The 20319-nt window shown below is 37.5% G+C and overlaps 1 protein-coding gene across 1 annotated transcript in view; it reads right to left on the bottom strand.

Moving 5' to 3' along the window:
- Positions 1-293: 293 nt before the first annotated feature.
- The window catches only part of CHD1 (chromodomain helicase DNA binding protein 1), an 84925-nt gene continuing 64899 nt past the window's right edge, over positions 294-20319 (bottom strand). The window contains exons 24-38 of the mRNA XM_065406973.1: positions 18899-19075; positions 18585-18745; positions 17143-17184; positions 16177-16307; positions 15570-15708; positions 14602-14752; positions 13725-13847; positions 13225-13362; positions 11550-11813; positions 11108-11248; positions 6988-7166; positions 4060-4156; positions 3757-3814; positions 2422-2632; positions 294-1293 (exon numbers count right to left, since the gene is read on the bottom strand). Of these exons, the coding sequence (XP_065263045.1) occupies positions 930-1293; positions 2422-2632; positions 3757-3814; positions 4060-4156; positions 6988-7166; positions 11108-11248; positions 11550-11813; positions 13225-13362; positions 13725-13847; positions 14602-14752; positions 15570-15708; positions 16177-16307; positions 17143-17184; positions 18585-18745; positions 18899-19075 (2376 nt within the window). The 3' untranslated portion in view covers positions 294-929. The remainder of the gene's footprint in view (positions 1294-2421; positions 2633-3756; positions 3815-4059; positions 4157-6987; positions 7167-11107; positions 11249-11549; positions 11814-13224; positions 13363-13724; positions 13848-14601; positions 14753-15569; positions 15709-16176; positions 16308-17142; positions 17185-18584; positions 18746-18898; positions 19076-20319) is intronic.

Below are 20319 nucleotides of genomic sequence, written 5' to 3' on the forward strand. Positions count from 1 at the left end.
ATATTTCTCACCATTTCATTACAACAATCACAACACAGACAGTTTAATAGAAAAAAAAAAAAAAAAAACCATGTATCGCACACAGCATCTTTAAAAAAAAAAAAAAAAAAAAAAAAAAAAAAAGAGCACTAAATGGAATAAAGTGTTCCCTTCCCCCAATTTTACATTCTGAACAGTGATTCCATCAAGATATTTTATTCAAAAATGTAATACACTGATTTTGTTTCATACTTGTGACAAGAAGGCCTGAGTTGGTGGGGAAAGGAACAGTCAAAAAAAGCCTGAGAGGGGAAAAAGCTCATTTAATTAATTTACAATAATTTACAGCTCTTTTTTGTAAAAAGGCATTACAATTGATCACAAACAGGAGAAATCCTGGCTATTTTACAGTTCTAGGTACAGAATTTAAATATTCAAGCTTGTGATGAAAAGCGGCAAGGTGGTCGCAGTGTACAATGTAAACAAGTAGCTTTGGAAAGTGAACAAGGTCCTTGAGAGTTCTTTACTAAAATAAAATAAAACAAAATAAAACCCAAACGCCTCATTCCTTCCTGATACACGATCACAGGTCAGTGTGTAAAAGTTCATTTACAAACATAATTTAAACTGTATTCAGCCTAAAAGCACTTTGACATGAAGAGTTTTATAAGATCCAGTCTGAATGGGGCAGTGTTGAGGTCCCTGTAAAAGTAAACATCTTCCATTTCTTAAAAAAAGTGCCACAACATTTGCAGCACAGTGCAGCATAAACTTTAAATACAAAAATATTTTTTTCTTCTGTTGGGATAATAGACCTTGCATCCTGGAAAGAAGTAACAATACTGCTACTGATAGAATATCCAGTCCATGTCTTTCAAGTCATGTAAGGCAATTACTGTGTTAGTTTACTGTATATGGCTAAAAGAAGGTCCAGAAAATGTTAGTCTTTGTTATGTTTTCCGGCTACTCCATGTATGTTCAGGTGTACTTTTGTGATCTGCTGAGTGTTCAAATGGAGATCTATGTCCTAAGGGAGACCTTGAGCCATAAGGAGACCTCTGATCTAGTGGTGACCTTGGGCCACTACTGGAAGCTCTATGGTCCATTTGCCAGTCTGAGTGGTATCTATAGTCCCTGGAAGATTTATGATGGCTGTACTCTGAACTAGATCGGTGATCTGAGTGTATCCGGTGGTCTGAATGGGAACGGTGGTCTGAATGAGACCGACTGTCTTTTAAATTTCCTTCCAGGCTTGACCTGTGATCTCTACTCCTGTGGTCATCCAGCTTTCTATGTTTACTATCACTGTAGTATCTGAAAGATAGGATAAATTGTTATTTTGGTAATAGTAATAAAAACAAGGGTTAAAATGGTGGCAATCTAGCAGAATTATTTTAAGAGCTCATTCTTTTAAATTCTACACTATACACAAAAATTAAGCTTTGGTGCTCAGAAACTTGGATATTCTTGTGTTTGTCAAAGGGAGCATACATATATATAAAAACAGATGAGATATATACTTTGTCAAATTAGAAAAGATGAAAGTGTTATAAAATGAAGAGATTCCAACGAGCCTGGTAACCATATTTCATTCCATGCTCTCATGCCCCATCATCACTGATGTCTTACTTGTCCAGTGTTACTGAAATAGGTCTACCACTTATGATATCAGAATATCAATTTTTCTTCCCATCCAACACAATTTCTTTCGTTTTGATTGCCTATCACTTCCATTGTCAGCCATCCTGTCTTATATTGTCGTCTTCTGCTTTTTTTTTTTTTTTTTGGTAGGGTCACAGTATTCACTCTTTATCAGAACTTTCTATTCCTTGAACTGACTTAAAATCTTACCTATATTACTATTTATGATAAGTTTATAGCGGAACACAATGTGCTAGGTGTTTTTCCAAAAGAAAAGAAGACAAAGTCCTTGACGAAAGGAGCTCACAATCTAAGAGATAGAGGTTAGGGGAAGTAGTACAGAAGCAGAGGATTTGTATATGTAGATGCATAAGGGAATGAAGGTGTCCAGTTTATTGCTTTGATCCTGAAATAACTCGAGTTTCAAAATGGTGCTTAACTGCATCTTGGCAAAATAAGGTGTCTCTCTCACACACACACACAAAATCAAACAATCTTTAAGAGGGATTTAAATGCACAGAGAGTAGATGGTCTTGTGGATGAACTCAGGAGAGGCATTACATTATTGGGTAAGTGTGAAAGAAGGCACATTTTAATTATAGCACAGTATTCTAATCAACTGTGAGAAGATGTTGGATAAGTATCTACAATGACCTAACAAACTGGCAACTTGTTTTTGGTATGAACCACATACTTAACTGAAATGCAATTAAAAAATCCCCAGAAACAATACCAACAATAACAAAACAAAAAACAAAACATCCCTCCCCCAGATTTCTATGGATTATTAGCAAAACTCACCTGCTGTCCTGTTTGTAGTGATCCCAATCCCTGTGATCTTTTCCATTACTGAAGGCAGAATAGGGCCTTTTTCTAGAGTCGCTTTTTTTGTAAGCATCTCCCTGATGTCTGTCTTTGTAATGATCGTGGTATTGTGACAAATGTCTGTCAGAGGAATAACTGTCCCTGCTACTGTCATCATGGTTTGTATTCTCTTTCAGTCTTTCCACATCTGCTTAATAAAATAGATAGCTATGCTGAATGTGTGTTTCTGCGTAAGGGAATTTCATAAACTACAAAATTTCTAGTTGAAAAGTATGAAAGGATTATTGTACAAGACAACACTTCAACCTCTTAGATTTAACTGTGTCAGAGAAATACAATGATTTGTAACAGAAGCTAACAATGGGAGCAAAAATGTGTGAATTGAGAGAACAGGGGTTGAACAGGCAGAAACAAGAGTAGAAATGCAGAGTGGAATTTAGAGGTGGAGAGATAGAGATTATGTAGGATCTAGAATGAATGGATGAAAAGTTCAATTTGATTAATTAAAGGACAGGAACCCAACAAAGTGTTTCAATGAGAGGTCAATGTGGGTAATGTTGCCTTTACCAGTGGAATTTTGAACAGTAGCAGGGGGAGCAGAGAAAGTTATAGTATTCAAGGTGAGAAATGTCCAAGGCCTGGACAAAAGTTTTAGTAGTGCAACTAATGAAACAATGGCATTTTATTGTAATTCAGAGGAAGTAGTACCATGGCTTCATGAGTGATTGGATATATATATAGTGAAAGAGGAAACAAAAAAGTCAAATACTGCATTGTGGCTGCAAGCTCATGAGATTGGGAGGATAATGTCACTGTCAATGACAAAAGAGATATTGCATCCTACACCATAGATTGCTGGTCTCTGCTTCAAGTGAAGACTTTAGAATGCATGATAGTGATTACAACAACTGCAAGAAAACAAAAAACGAAACAAAAAAGCCCATAACAAAAACAAAACAAAGAAAGAAAAAACCCATGTTGGAGCCTGGAACTCGTCTAGAGGCATCAAGTGTTACTCTTTCTTAACATAATTAAACACAAAAGTGTATTTTCAAACGTGTTCTAATAAAAAGGATTGCCAAATAGCAAATTACTGTTAAAAACACTAGCTGCAGTTGGATTTGTGCTTGACTTAGTTTCACCAGCAAAAGTATGTATGCTGGGTCTCACTAAGTAAATCTATCTGTAGGGACAAGTTCACTTAATGCTAGGAGGAGTTTTAGAAGGTTTCAGAGTTATTGAAGTTTATTTCATTTCAAATACCCTACTCAAAAACATTTCAACACACCACCACCATGCAGAACTTCTTACCTGGATTTCTAATCACATGTGTGTTCACATTGCTGCTGATATTCTGGTCATTGTGTTGCTAAGAGAAATAAATACAACAATTGGCATTACTAAATCTCAAAATTACAAATACTAAGTGCTAAAACATTCCATCTGATCAAAAAGGTGATATTAACACACAAAAATATATCCTTTAAATCAGACATTTTCATTTGTAAAAGGTAAATTCAGAATCCATTAACACTTTACCCTCATAAAACAAGTTTTAATACTTCAAAAAAAAAATCCTTTCAGAATGTCTCTAAATATAAAACAATATATTACCTGAGATTCCTGGCGTTTTTTGATTGCGTGTTTATATAGTTTGTGCAGCTTTCTGGCGTCAAATTCTGTAAACTTTGAAACAAAAATCCACAAATTTCTAGAGAAAGGGAAAAAAAAAAAAAAAAAAAAAAAAAAAAAAGGACAGATCAGCCTTCCTGCATACACTGGTTTTCCTTTATGCCACTTTGTATACAATGGGCCTGATTCACCATTGTGATATTTCAGTGCCACACTGGTGTAATAACATTGAAGTCAATGGAGTTGTACTGCAGTGGTGAATCATGTCCCATCGCTTGAGAAGGTAGCATATCTAGCAATACAACCAACAATTTTGCAGAATTCTCTGAAGATATAAAGCACTAAATGCTACACATGTATTATTAATTCCTCTCTTTCTTTACTGCTGTGTGATGTTTATAATAATTAGTTTAGAATGCAGATATGACCATGAAGAAGTAATTGACATCAGTAAAAACTCTGCTAGTTAAGGGTGGATGGACCTGACTTTACAATAGGAGTTGAGTGCTCAATTCTCTTAAGAGAAACAACATGGGTGACGTAATATCTTTTGTTGGACCAATCGTTAGTGTTGGACAAACTTTTGAGCTCTGATCTCTTCTTCAAGGTCAAAAAGCCCCCTTTGTTTGAAAATCCCCACTAAAATGGAAACTGTTACTCAATGATGTAACTTCCAAGATTGATTTTTCCCAGTGCAAGACTTTTGTGCCACATGCCTAATTTCCTGAAAATAGCAGAGGCAGATAGTCCATATGATTCCATGGGTTGGTCATGCATCTACTGCCTTGAAACCAGATGAATTTTCACAACTGAATAATCACAAAGATACTAGTGGAAATTAATCCTAATTCATTTTCTGGACGCTTGTCCAGACTGGGAGAGGGAACAATTGGTGATAAAGAGTTTGGTGGGAGGTCCCATGTGGGGAACAAAGTCCTTGAAATTTCAGGGCCCCTATTGATTCAAAAGAGAGTGGGAAAGAGGAATTTCCTTGCTGCTGTCCCCAATTCAACTTCAAAAGCCAGGATTGCAACATAGAATGTAGACGTGTTAAACTGCCACTTTAATTTTCATGGCTGAAAGAGAAATTTGAAATAGAGGGGGGAAGTGGCAAGGCTAAGCCTGGAACTATTTTGAACTACCTAACACTATTTGGAAGGAAGTAATGAGGTGCAGCCCAAGTTCTTGTGGCGAGGCCAGAATCCTTTTAAAAAAAGGTCATACATATGGTCATACATATCAGTTCTGGAGAAGACACTGTACTTGTGAAGTTTGCTGATGTAGTGCTGAAAACACAAACCACAGAGCATTCATTGATTTTCTCACAGGGTTCCGAAATACATCTTCAGTGCTTAGTTTACTACTTCTTCAGCACACTAAACTTTGCTCTTTCCTGGCAAGTGATTAATTATTACTACCTTGGCCTAAGAGCTTTACTTAAGTACGTACAATAGCTGTGTTTAATGACACTTGTATAATCGGTCACACATGGAATCTCTGAGAACTGTAGGGAATGATTGTCTTTAGCATGCTGTTTGTCCAATCAGATATTGGTGTAGTTTGTCTTTCAGTGCCCTATGTATGGCCAAAAAGAAGCCAGAGTTTGCACAGCCACTGTATGATTAAATATAAGGTAATCTACCAAAAACACCATGCATGTTATGGATAGATAAAATTTCTTAACATTTGCTGGTAGTTTTTATGGCAGTGATACATGGGTAGATATAAGGTAGCATGGATGATCTTAAATGTGAATGTTCATCAATTTTTCCCCCTTAAAAATAAAATATAATTGTCTATTTAGATTGTATGGTTTTTGGGGCATGGATCTTGCTTTCATACTTGTCTAAAGTGTTTAATATAATGTTGGAATACAATAATTGAGTAAGAGCAGCAGCATTCTGGAAGTTGAGGATTTTTTTTCCAATTAGAATTAATGACTGAGGACTTAGGACTTTTTTAATCTATTTAGAATTGTGTGAAATGCTGAAAAATATCACCCTAACTTTTTATTTGAAAGTATAATCTAGGTAAAATGAAGTCCTTATAATTAAGCACAAAAACATATTCAGAGATTCTTTCTGATCCTTTCTTGCCGTTATGTTTGAAATTTTAATGCTAATATTAATAAAAATTAAGTGATTTTTTTTAATAAGTAAAACATCCTATTATATGGCGCCAAAGTTTCATTGTAAAGCCATAGCTGACAAGCAATCTAGTTTCACAATATATTTTAGTGTTTTTTCTAGAATGGAGGCTCTAAGCAAATTTACATAGGCAAAACTTCAGAAGTGTTCACTATGCAAGCATAATGAATACAATAATAATCAAGATTAAAAATTAGATGCCATCTTCTGTCTTTACAGATAAAAGTTCTTTGCCACTGAAAGTTACTTATAAATTACTCAGGAACTTATGATTTGCTCACTTCCAGTCCTTTTTAAAACCCGGAGGAGGCTCCACCTAGTGGACAAAGTACAGCTTGCAGGGGTAGTCAATTGTTTTTTGTCAAGGTCCAAATTTCTTGGTCAAGATATAGTCAATGTCCAGACTCCAGAGAAAATAATACAAAAATAATAACAATAATGATAAGAAGAAGTAAATAAGATTTCGGGGTCCATTAAAAAGCATCTGGCGGTCTGGATTTGGCCCACAGTCCGCCTATTGACTATCCCTAGCTTACACAATGATACACAATTCAGCATATGGAACATGAATCTGGCTTCAAAAATCCACTACACAATTCAAATTTTTTCTTTATAGGTCCTCATATGGTATTTTAAAACATCTGTAAGTAGATTCAAGAATGTGAGAGTTGGAAGCCAACAAAAATGGACAGAAATCACTCTAGTTAATAGACACAGTGATGGATTTTTCCCTTTCGTTCATGAAAAATGTAGAATTACTTACTTCCTCCACTGTTTAATAAGTTCAGGATTTGTGTACTCTTTTAGACATTCAGTGATGTGATCCCCAATTTTGATTAGACACTGTCTAGTATGCTCCAGCTGTTCCCTTTCTGAAAGACCTTTTTCTGGTCTATCCAGCTGTTTCAGCGCTGCTTTAACAGGCCTCATTCTTTCTTTGCACTGTAAAGTGGAAAAAGGAATATATGTCAGGAGGGAGGGGGAAAAAGCTAAATTCTACAACATGACCCACCTTACTACTGTGATATTTACACAGGAAAAGACAGTGCTACTCTAAGCCAAATGAAACATCAAGCCTCTGGCTCACAGCTCTTAAAATTCTCTTTTACTACAGGTTTCCTTTGGAAAAGTTATAATTTAAACCGCTGCGATATTAGCTTCTTTATGAAAGCATTAGATTGTATTTAAGATTTAAGAAAATATTTTTCTTAGAAATAGGATATTACAAACAGATATGATGACTCTAGGTATTATAATTCTAATCTGTTGTCTTTTTTTTTTTTTGACCTTTCAGCACAAATACACAATACTAGACCTGTGTTACTTTCAAGAAACTTGTATACAAATTCAGTGTCAAGACCATAAATGACAGTATTCCATAAATCCTGAAACAACTGGAGCCTAGAGGCAAAGTGACATTCCACTCAGGAAAGGATCTGCATTCCTCTTCCTCTCTTGTTGGGCGTGGTTCCCTACCCTTCAGAAAAATCTCTGCAGCGCTCTCTCAGACAATCTTGCCAGTGGATTGATCCCTATGAATGAAGCTAAGACTACCAAGGAGATGCTGGTATGGACAGACAGATGAAACTCAGTTCAAGCTTTCCTTGCATGAGGAAGAGTGGAAGAGGCTGGCTCTCCTTGTCCCATATCCAGCCCTCCCAAACACCCATTTCTTCATGAACCAGTGAGAAAAAGTGGAAAGAAGGGGATATTTGGCTCTCCTTGTTACCTATCTTGATTCTCTAAGTGAAAAGAGAGAAGGGGGGAGAAGAGGGGAGGCGAAGAGGACAGACTGAATTGTAACATCTTATAGTGGAAGTGATGCTTTCAGTAGGTGAACAGGAGAAACTGTCAAAAGCAGGGTCTGACTGGACTATGTAGATAAGCTCCTGCCTGGTTCACTGATATTAGAAGGACTTCTGGAGAGACTGCAGCAAAAGTGCTATGATCTCCAACACAACTTTGTCTCCTTCATCAACCTGTTCAGTGTCGTGAGCTCTAAAAGCACCTGGACTACTCTTTTATCTTTTTCTTATTATGACGAATATGGGGAAGAGTGTATTTTTTTTAAAAAACTCACACGGCCAGAGCATTCAACAGATACTCTTTATTCAACAATCAATTTGTAAGCACCGAGAGGGTAATAGGATAATAAGCAATAGCCAGCATAGATTTGTCAAGAACAAATTGTGCTAAACCAAAATAAGTCCCTTCTTTGACAGGGTTACTGGCCTAGCGAATGGAGGGGAAGCTGCAGATATGATAAATCTTGTTTTTATAAGGCTTTTGACATAGTCCGATATGATATTCCCATAAGAAAACTAGGGCAATATGGTCTACATGAAATTGCTATTAAATGGATGCAAATCTGACTGAAAGACTGTAGTCAAAGAGTAGTTATCAATGGTTCACTGTCCATCTGGGAGGATGTATCTAGTGGGGCCCCACAAAGATCAGTCCTGGGCTGGTGGTATTAATATTTTCATTAATAACTTAGATAATAGAGTTGAGGGTATGCTTATAATATTTGTGGATGACATCAGGCTGGGGAGGATTGCAAATACTTTGGAGGACAGGATTAGAATTCAAAATGACCCTGATAAATTGGGAGTGGTCTGACATCCAAGCTGCAGCCCCCCTCCATATTACTGCCCTGCCCACAGCCTCCCCTCCCAGCCCACAGCCCTGACCTCATGCAGGTCCCTGACCTCATGCACTAGCAGCTTTGTGGGGCTGCAGTCCCAGAAAGAAGCACTGGGACATGCTGAGCACTGGTGACAGGCAGCTTTGTGGGGCGACAGCCAGGGAAGGCACGTTCTCCCAGCACTTTCTTCCCTAGCTGCAGCTGGTGTCTCTCTTCCAAAAAATGTTGCTAACTTGTTAATAAGCTGCGTGCTGATGCCAACATCTGAAGCCCCTTAACATAAAAGGCAATGGGATGGGATTGGTTCTCAGCAACATGTTGCTATTAACTGGCAGTTGTTAATATCCAGGTTGCTATTAAGTGGAATCTCCGTATTACACTTACAAGGAAAAAAACCAAATGCACAAATACACAGTGGGAAATAACTGTCTAGGTCAGGGGTCGGCAACCTTTCGGAAGTGGGGTGCCGAGTCTTCATTTATTCACTCTGATTTAAGGTTTTGCGTGCCAGTAATACATTTTAACATTTTTAGAAGGTCTCTTTCTATAAGTCTATAATATATAACTAAACTATTGTTGTATATAAAGTAAATAAGGTTTTTAAAATGTTTAAGAAGCTTCATTTAAAATTACATTAAAATGCAGAGCCCCCTGGACCGGTGGCCAGGACCCGGGCAGTGTGAGTGCCACTGAAAATCAGCTTGCGTGCTGCCTTCGGCACGCATGCCATAGGTTGCCCACCCCTGGTCTAGGTGGTAGCACTGTTGAAAAGGATCTGGGGGATTATAATGGATCACAAATTGAGTATGAGCCAACAATGTGAAAAAAGCTAATATTCTGGTGTGATCATTAACAGAAGGATCATATTTAAGACACAAGAGGTAATTATCCCATGCCACTTAGCACAGGTGTTCTAAGAAAGATGTGACCAAATTAGAGAGATTCCAGAGGAGAACAACAAAAATGACAAAAGGTTTAGAAAAATATACCTGTGAGGAAAGGTTGAAAAAACTGGGCATGTTTAGTCTTGAGGAAAAAAAGACCCAAGGGGTGAGTTGATTTTCTTGTTACCTATCTCTCTTATGGCCCCAACTATGAGTTAAACCAATCTGGGTTCTTTTAGATTCAGTGGGCCCAATTCAGGAGGAATGTAAAAGGGGGTGTAAACTACACGTTGGTAAACTGAGTATGGATGTTAGTCAAAGTCTGCACTGGTACAGTATATATAGAGAGAGCAAAAAAAGATGTAAATCATCTCTGAATCTGACATGTGCTACACCCAGACTGAAAATTCAACTCGGAGTCTAGGCAGTCTGAGAACTCCATGTTGCATCTAAGGTAATCTGTCACAACCTTCCCCATTAACATTTTCTATTAAGGTAAGATGAGAAACCGAGTGACAGTCAGCATGATAGTCAGTGTTAAGAAATGCTTCTTGAGCATGAACCTGACTGCTGGTTTGAATGAACATGGCATATTGTGTTTCAGTATGCATGTGTTATGGCCAAACAATGGGCCCAGTACATCCATCCCTCCTGAACATAGACAGGCCCATCTTCTAGATTGCAGGCCACATCTCCCTCAGCATAGGCAGAACCTCTATGATCAAGACAAGACGAAACAAAAGATGAAATATTACATTCGTCCATTCCTCACATAGACCTACAACAAGGATCCTCACATACGCCTACAACAATCCAAACTGATTCTAACCTATCTTGTCTGTGATGCACACAAATCTCAGGATTTCACATTTTTAAATGTTATATGTTGCTGGACATATGCCTATCAAATGATCTGTGACGAGATCAGAGCATATTTAGGCACCATGATATCACTGGGAGATCATTGTCATGTTTTCATAGGACCTCACTAAAAAGGAGAGTGCATATTTAATATGTAACTCAGAAGTGCAAACACACATCTGAAAAAGCTGCTATTGGGCTTGTGCAGAAATTCTGTAATGTTTGTCTGCATGAAGACAGAACTGAACCTTTAAAATATATATATATATACACACACACACACATACATACACACACTTCTGAGTTACATATTGAATATACATATATATCGCCCACATCTTTGGTGCGCTATTCTGAGACCTCACTGGCAATGGATCAAGTGCCACAATGCCTAAGCACATTGGTGTTAACTAAGCATATAGAAGCAGTTTTAATTCAGAACGTCATTCTTTTTGTGTTAAATAGCAGCATTAAGATAGCAATAAGGAACTTACTACACTGAATGTCTTCTGATCCAGTTCTTCAGATTCTTCAGATATAGGAACTGGCTCACTAATTGCAGTAATATGAACTGGAGTATCTGCTAATGTAGCTTTCTTGGTTTTGTCTCTGTTGTCAGATTTGACTTCATTTATCTATAAATAAAATATTAAAATAGATCTGAAAAGGGAATTGCAGTTTAGTTCTACAATTATACTATCTTACTACATATATTGACCATTTACATATATTTAATTTTTTCTTTTGTTGTTTTGCCTAGGGATACGGAAAGGAGTCTGAACGTTTCTTATCCCATTTGCACTTTCAGACAGCTAAACTATGTGGCAGTAACAATAACAGAGCATTAAGTGATCTGAAATGCCTGTCTACCTCAAAACCAACCTGGGCCTTTTTTTTTTTTTAATTGTATTACATAATATACTGAAGTCTAATTACCTTCTCTTCCTTTGCTTCTTTTTCTTTCTGTGTGGACTCCTTTACTTTGCTTTCTCTCTTTTCTTTCATATCTTTTTCCTTTAATTCTTTCTTATCCTCTTTTTCTTTTTTCTCCCTTTTCAGATCCCTCTTGTTTTCCTTTTCTTTTGTTTCTCTCTTTTCTTCAACCTCCTTCTTTATACCAATATCTGGCTCAGATTTTTCATCATTTTCTTTTTCTGCTTTTATTTTTTTATTTGAATGTTTCACTGAAGCGATCTCATCCTGCAATATTTAAGTATAGGCATCACATTGCAAACTCAATTCCTAGTTTTACAAATTTTACAGTAGTCAGATTAAAAATATACCATTCTTCCTCAAAGTGTGATTTTTTAAAACTTTAATACCTATAAAGTGCAGTTAAATCACACAGTGATAATGTAAAAACAATTACACTTCTGAAATTTAATAGGCATGTGCCAGAGAACGTTGAATTGGTCAATACCAGCTTTACGGGAATCACATTCTAGAAGTTTTCTTGAGAAGGAAATAGAAAAGTCAGTTGGGCAGTAATGATGCCCTAGGCACAAAGCAGTACAGCTTTATCTATAGCTCCAATGCTGGATTAGTATTTCTAGCAAATTTTAAGTCATGGGTGGGGAACCTTTGAAATCACACAATGTCATTTTTCAGACTATAATCACAGTTTATTATGTAAGAATTCAGAATCCCATCAATACTGCCACAGCTGCAGTTTTCTTTATAATTAGGGCCCTACCAAATTCATGGTCAATTTTTGTCAATTTCATGGTCATAGGGTTTTAAAAATTGTAAATTTCATGATTTCAGCTATTTAAATCTGATATGTCACAGTTTTTTAATTGTAGGGGTCCTGACCCAAAAAGGAATTGTGTGTGTGTGTGGGGGGTAACAAAGATATTGTAGGGAGGGTTGTGGTACTGCTACTCTTACTTCTGATGCTGCTGGCGGTGGCGCTGCCTTCAGAGCTGGGCAGCTGGAGAGCGGCAGCTGCTGGCTGGGAGCCCAGCTCTGAAGGCAGAGCTGCTACCAGCAGCAGCGCAGAAGCAAGGATGGCATGATATGGTATTGCCACCCTTGCTTCTCCACTGCTGCCTGCAGAGCTGGGCCTTCAGTCTGAAGGTAACTGCGCAGAAGTAAGAATGGCTTAGTATGGTATTGCCAGCCTTACTTCTGCACTGCTGCTGGCAGGGCGCCGCTGCTGCTCTCTGGCCACCCAGCTCTGAAGGCAGCGCAGAAGTAATGGTGGCAATACTGCCACACACACCCTGCAACTTCCTTTTGGATTAGGACCCCCAATTTGAGAAACACTGGTCTTCCCTGTGAAATCTGTATAGTTTAGGGTAAAAGTACACAAAAGACCAGATTTCACAGAGGGAGACCAGATTTCACGGTCCATAACGCATTTTTTATGGCCGTGAATTTGGTAGGACCCTATTTATAATTAAACTAAAAGGGATTAAACCTACTCCATAATGTTTAACTAACATAAGATTAACAATAGCTATCACAGAAAATATGAAGAACTCAAATGTTAAACATTTGCTAGGAGAATGCCATTCTAACTATTTTGTGTAAAAGCAATACTTAAGTGAGATGGAACAAACTGAACTACAGAAATGTTTCCTTTAACAGAACACATTTCAAAAATACCCACCTTGTTATCCTCCTCTTCCTCTTCATCAGATTTTTCTGAGAGCAGTGGAGAAGAATCACTTTTTATCTCCTCTTTAACTTTTGCAAGTTTTACTACTTTATTCTTCTTAGCTCTTGTTTTCCTCCTCTTTGAGTTTCCCTGAATACAAAAACATCATTCTAATTCTGTCAACTGAAATGCCTCATTGCCACGAGCCATTCAGAAAGATTTGTTTCTATATTAAATAGAAGTTCATTTTATTAAATGGTATTCAGTTATACAAGTTACCTTGTTAGACCAGAAATGAGAAAGGGAGACAGCCTGATAATAAAGAGCACATACAAACTAAAGACAAAAACCCTACGTAATCTGATCTTATAAATCATTATTTGAGCTAGCCAGACATGCTCTGATTAAATGGTCATCAGTGTGGAGAACAACTGGAGGGGGTGGGGGTGATGATCTGCTAACAAGCAGATTACTACTTCATCATATTGTTAAAGATCTGAAATTTCACTTACTGCACCAGAAAGTCTTTGTGCTTCCTTCCTTGCAAGATCTTTATTGAGTAATTTAATGAGGTAGTCTGCGCGGGTCTGCAACTGCTTGGCCTGGGGTTTCTTATCCGGATCATCTGGTAGAATCTGAGAGGAGAATAAAAATCACCAAGTATGAAAACCAGTATTTCCAATTTGGAAGATGCCAGAATGGAGAAGCAGCAGCAGCAGCAGGCTGGAGTAGCAGAAATACAGAGGAGAAAAGCACTGGAGGTGGGAAAAAACTGCATGATTCTGAATCCACTCTGACACTACACTGTAAATGTGCTGGTGTGGAAAACTTCTTGAAACCCACTTTCAACTTTTTGCTCCTTCCCACTATGTACACTAATACAGGAGCCTCAAAAGCAATTCACCAACACAAAAGTTACCAACCCTGGTTTTGTGTTTCTGCTCTCATAACACATAATTCAGCTAGGAGAAGCTGGGCTCCTGCATCACATGGCCATCAATGGATGGAACTTCCACCTCAAATAGCATACTTACTTCTAGTGAGTGGGGGAAATGAGTCAGGTGAACAAACAGGGATGGGGAGCAAAAAACAAGAGTAAAAATGAATGCAAACAGCCAAAAAAGAAAGGGGATGAGAGAAAATAGAAGAGGAGAGTGCTAATGGTCTGAAAAAGGAAGATAAACATTGTACCAGGACATGGCACAACGGAGTAAAGATGACCATGACATCTACCAGTCAACCACAAGAGGGGTTCCAATAAAGCAGAGTTGGCGTATACTTCTTGTGAGATTTCAAATTACCATAAAATAAACAGTTTCAATGGCTCCTCCTTACCAACTAAGCAAAATGAATTTAAAATATGCTCACCAGCTGGATGGCAGGACATACCTTGTGTGTCAAGCTGAGGTCAGGATCCATTTTTATCATTTCCCAACTACCATACCCATATTCATAGATGCCTATTAAAAGATTGGAGTCATCCTCTTTGCCCCAATCTATATCAAAATGAGCTGCCTTAGTGTGGCATGGAATGGCATATCTAGAGGGAAGAAATCAGAAAGCCAAATAAACTATTCTTATTTCTGAAAACTAAAAAGGTGGGAAAAGATTAGGTTTTGACTTGCTGAGAAAGTAACTCAGATCTATTTTCTAAGGTTTTCAAAAACATTTTACAACAATTTTAATTAAATTAAATTAGTGCTGTGATCTGTGTGCTAAACAGGCCAAGATTACTATAGAGGCACTATAAGGCCTGTATCTGGAACCATCGTTCCTGGAGTCATGTGACTTATTACATTCTCAGGACTCATTTTAAAAAGTTTCTAACTTCAGATAGCTGTGAATAAAAGCTTGAAAATGTGACCTAAGTATAACCAATGCAGTGTCTGCAGACAGGCTAAAACAATAGCTACAAGAGGTGTGAATCTCAATGAGTTAACCCAAAAGCCACATGCTTTGGGAGGCCCGGCCATTACCACCCGAGAAGAAGCTTCAGCATGTGGCTAGAGATAAGTGCCCATCTCAGCCATCCAAGTAGATACACTCCAGTAGCCAGGGTAAGTATTGCCATACCCCATGCTTCTTCAGTGATGGGAGAGGGAGGAGGGAAAGAGAGGGGCCCCCTGTTGTCACTCCTGGAAGGGAAAAGAAGGGAACTCTCCACCACCATTCTAAACAGAGGACAAGGAACCACAGGGGAGCCCCCCTCAGGTCCCTGTATGCCTAAAATCCAGATTGCTTTAATTAGGCCCAGGTGCTAAAAATGTTTGCATAGATCAGTATATAAAGGCATTAAATATAATAAGTTAACAGAAAATAGCTTATTTTTCATATTAAAAACAATTATTACTACTCACCGTTTCCTTTCTTCTGGATCTGAAGGAATAGACTTGTGCAATGGTGCCAACTCTTCCTCATGAGAGATGACTAGCTTTGCATTCACTTGTACTCCTGATATTCGGAATGTTGGGCCTTTAACTTTTCCAAGTCTGCCCCCTTGAATTAAGAACCATAACAATGTAACATATCTTGTACATACAATGGATAAATGAAAGTCTATTTTATCTACTGGCAAGTTTAAAGAAAAAATAAACCAGATTTTTATTTTAAATGTCCGTCATGCAGTGGTACACCTTAACATTTTATTCATCTACTCAAATTAACTTTGGTTAAACAAAACTCCAATCAACCCCCAGAATCTCAAGTATTGCCAATTATTGGTACCCAGATTTAATTTAAACTTTTGAATAAAGTGAAAATGTACTGTCTACCCTTATAATTCACCCAGAAAAAAACCTTACACACACTGGTATTCATTGCCTAATCCACCTATTTGATGTTTCTAGTGTATCTGCAATAGTTAGACTCAGATTAATAACTCTGATATCATATTTAACTGCTTTATGTAACTTATGCTTGATAAGTCCTTTTTATTTCATCTTGTATTGCTCAAACATACTGTACCTGCTCTTTCTTGTCCAGAGGAATTGTCCTTTAAAGCCTTAATGCATCCATTGTGTACCAGTTCCCCCAATCGCCTAAGGTCTGTCTCAGATTTATCAACTAATTCAGCATCTCTAGCTATAGCATCTAGCCTGTAATAAAACACAAGTTCTTCTTACACCTCTGAAGCTTTGACACTTTGTTAATGACTCCTTCAAAATATGAAACTAGAGAGGTAATGTCAGTCTGCATTCATCCTACTGCATGCACATCTGGTATGTTGTGTGCAGTTCTGATCAATACAGTTTAGAAATGCTATAGAAAAACTAGAGAAATTGTAAAAATGTCAATAAAAGTGATCTAGAGATCAGAAAACAAGACAAACAGGAACAACAAGGGAGCTAATTTTACTTATACAGTATTGGAGTGTGTACATGGTGTGTGTTTGAGACAGACACACCCACATCGACAATGGTTGGTAACATGATCCCACCGTCTATAGAAAGAAGGACAGAAAGAAAGAGATGAATTGCTCACATAATGCAGAGTAACACAGTTTAAGAAGAAAAATGAGGACTGACAGAAAAACATACTTAACAGTAACACTAACTGGGCAACTGGGGCCTGACCATTGTGAGTCTTTTCATAAACTTCAACAGGCATTGAACAGACTTTATGATAGCTTACAAAATGAGGTGGCCGAATAGCCATCACTGAAGATGACTTAACACTGTACTAGGAAGGACATAGTGAATAGTCCTGCAAAATGCAAAGGATCAGATTAAATGACCTGAGGTGTCCTTTTGGCATTCAGTACATATGAAAAAAGAAAAATAAACAATATGCAGATAATTTATTATTATTATTATTAAGGTAACGGACTAGCACAGTGCTCTCTTTTCAAGATATGGACTCTTGGTATATCGTTTTGATGTTTAATATTATAAAATTCCAAATTGCTATGTAACTATAATCAAATAGGTTTACCTTTCCAGAGGGCCACCAAATTTCTTGTAACTCTTGATAAACCTAACAACAGAAAATAATTGCACTGTTTAAGTGTAAGCTTAACTAATCATGGTTTAAAAACTACAGTGAATAATATGCTTATTGCAATATAAAAACCAAGTTATATGGATAATGCTAAAAAGAAAAATCACTAGGGCAGTTTAATGAATCAAGATAATCCACATTTAAATAATCCACATTTAAAAACAAGTGCTTCATTAAGTTTACTAGATAATATAAATAAAACAATAGAAGCTACAATTTATTTCAGAAATTACTTTATTAGTTTCACAAGACAACAGATATTCAAAGCAACTAGATGAGTTTAGTCATAAGATCAAATGTGGATTTACAGTAAATAGTGAATTCAGAGATATTATTCCTCGTGTAGTTAAGAAGGAGTAATGATTCAAGACAGATTATTTCAATTAGGATTTAAGATACATGGCAGAAAGGAGAAGGAATATTATTGCAATTAAAAGAATCACATGTGGATGGTAGATTATTAAGAAATATGAAACATCTGGGTTAAAGAGGGGAAACAAAGCAGCTTAATTTCCTTTTCACACATGATCAGAATCCGAGTTACTACTGTAGTCACAAAAGCACCCTTGAAAAAAATGCAGCAATCCATTAATGTTGCTAGATGAAATGGAGAGAGAATGAGGATCTTAAAGTTTAAAATTATGTTTATAACCCAAAATATTCTTCAAGTGTTACAGTCGTTTAATAGAGATAAATTTAAATACTTAAATTATAGAAACAAATCAGCATTTTACGAAATGCTGAAAAGGTAAGATTAAAAAAAGTAATTATTATTCTCCCTCATGCCAAACATTGTTTCCCGACCCAACTATTTGAAGGGATCATGTCAAAAGATCCCTTAGCTTAAGTGATTTCTTATGGTTTTAAAAACTTTAAGCATCATGTCACAGGAATTCAATTACAAATGGTGAGAAATTCAAAACAAAACCCACTCAACTTCTTGTAGGTCTTCCCACAAAAATTTGCAGGCTCTTTCTCCATCCACGGTTTTATATAAATAACTATGAAAAAGAAAATATTTAGCCTACGCATACATATTTTATAAAATTTTCTCACCATTGTAACAACTGCTTTTTGAAAGTGCAGTGTCGGGAGAATGCAGGAATTAGGAGCTGTACATACTATGAAACAAGTCAATCAGGCATCATACTCAACTTAATATTATACCATATTAAAATGGGATCTCATTGTGTACGTATTAATAGTCCATTATGTCAGCACCATATAAGTACTTAAAGGAGAACACCCAAATGCCTACAATAAAAATTCTTAATCCAAATTCAGTAAAAATTGACTTTGTTACATAGTGTTAAAGTATAATCTGATGAAATTTCATTTCACAACTATAAACAAGCAGTTTCCCCCCCCCATCTTACCGCCTAATCTCTGCATCACTAAATCCTTTAATATTCTCTCGTGGAATAGTGCGTGGTCTTCCTCGTTTTTTGGGTCGTTTTCTTTCAGAGATAGAATCACTATCAGAACCAGAGTATCTTCTGTTCCTACTACGCCTCCCTTCACTTCCATTGAAGCTAATCTGGAATTTTGAAAAGGAATAAGTCACATAAAGTTACATAACCAAAATTAATAATAAAATGTTTCTCAGTTTATCTAAAATACACTGTAATTAAAAAAAAAAAAAAAAAAAGGAAAGAGAAGTGAAGAAAAGTTTGTCATAACTCAAAGATACCTGTTTTGCACAGTTTCGCATTCTTGGAAGCATATAAATTTCTTCAAGCTCCTTCTGTCTTTCCTCCTCTTCTAATCTTCGCCTTTGGAGCTCTGGAATGATTTCTTCCCAGTTTCTTGAATTTCGTTCAGGCTCCAACCCAATGTCATCTTCATCCATATTTGAAAAATTGGCCACCTTGTAAAGCAGAACACATTTAAAAGCCAATAAGAGTAGAGGAATCTACTTCTGCACCATCACAAACTATAATATTAGGAAAATATGGTTCATATATTCATGACAGCATACACATACTTTTATATTTACAACTCACTGCAATTATGCCTAGGTATAATGTATACATTATGCACTCTTTTTTCACATGTGCATGCATGACACACAACACCTTGCCTTGTAGTGACACTGCGTGGTGGTGGGGTGGGTATGAAAAAAATATGGAGTACAAACATTAAAATGCCTTAATCATCGTTAGGGCTACGACTGTCATGGAGGTCACAGAATCCATGACTTCCAGAGACCTCTGTGACTTGAGCCCCCAGCGCCTAGGAGCTGTAGGGTCCCCACCACCCCTTGCGGCTGGGAACTGCGGGGCCCGAGCTCTCAGCCACAGAGGGCATCAGGTGCTCCCAGCCATTGCGAGCAGTGGGGTTGCTTCGCAGCTCCCCGCCACCGTGGACCCTCCCGCAGCTCCTGACCACTGCGGGCAGTGGTGGTGCCCCGGAGCACGAAGCTGCTGTGGGCGGCGGGGGTGCTCGGGAGCTCCAAGCCAGAGCCACCACAGGTGGTGGGGGTGCCCTAAGCTTGGAGCCACTACTGGTGTGGGGACCTTGCAGCTCCGAGCCAGGCACCCCTGGGTGGTGTGGGGAACTTGCAGCTCCCCATTTTGTCATGCATATTTTTAGTAAAAGTCACGGATAGGTCACGGGCTTCCGTGAATTTTTCTTTATTGCTGTGATATTTCTGTGACTTTTACTAAAAATATGCATGACAAAATCTCAGCCTTAATCATAGTCATTTGGTCATTTCATGGTATCACTACAAGGCAGAGTTAAGGTTGTTTTGGTGCCTAATTGTACGTTTCTTATCTTAATATATTTGAACTTTGTTTAAAGTGTGACTCTGTATTTTTTAGCCTTCTAATGCTTGATTTGGGGATAATTACAACATCCCTGTAATGTTTTGTACCCTTAAACTACAGATATATTCTCTCAAGCCTAACTCCATTTTGATGGAGCTTTTTCCTTAGGAATTATTTTGACACACTGCCAAAATTTTCCTCAGGAACGCAACCAAGACTGGCAAATGGTTATTTTAACTGTTTATAATTCAGCTAAACCGGAGTGGAATTTCAACAAAGAAAAGACACTTCTCTAGCCCAAGGGCTTTCTCCATGCCAAACTTCAAAGGCTTGCTGCAAGCAA

This window comes from Emys orbicularis, chromosome 6, assembly GCF_028017835.1.
Source record: "Emys orbicularis isolate rEmyOrb1 chromosome 6, rEmyOrb1.hap1, whole genome shotgun sequence".
Lineage (NCBI taxonomy): Eukaryota > Metazoa > Chordata > Testudines > Emydidae > Emys > Emys orbicularis.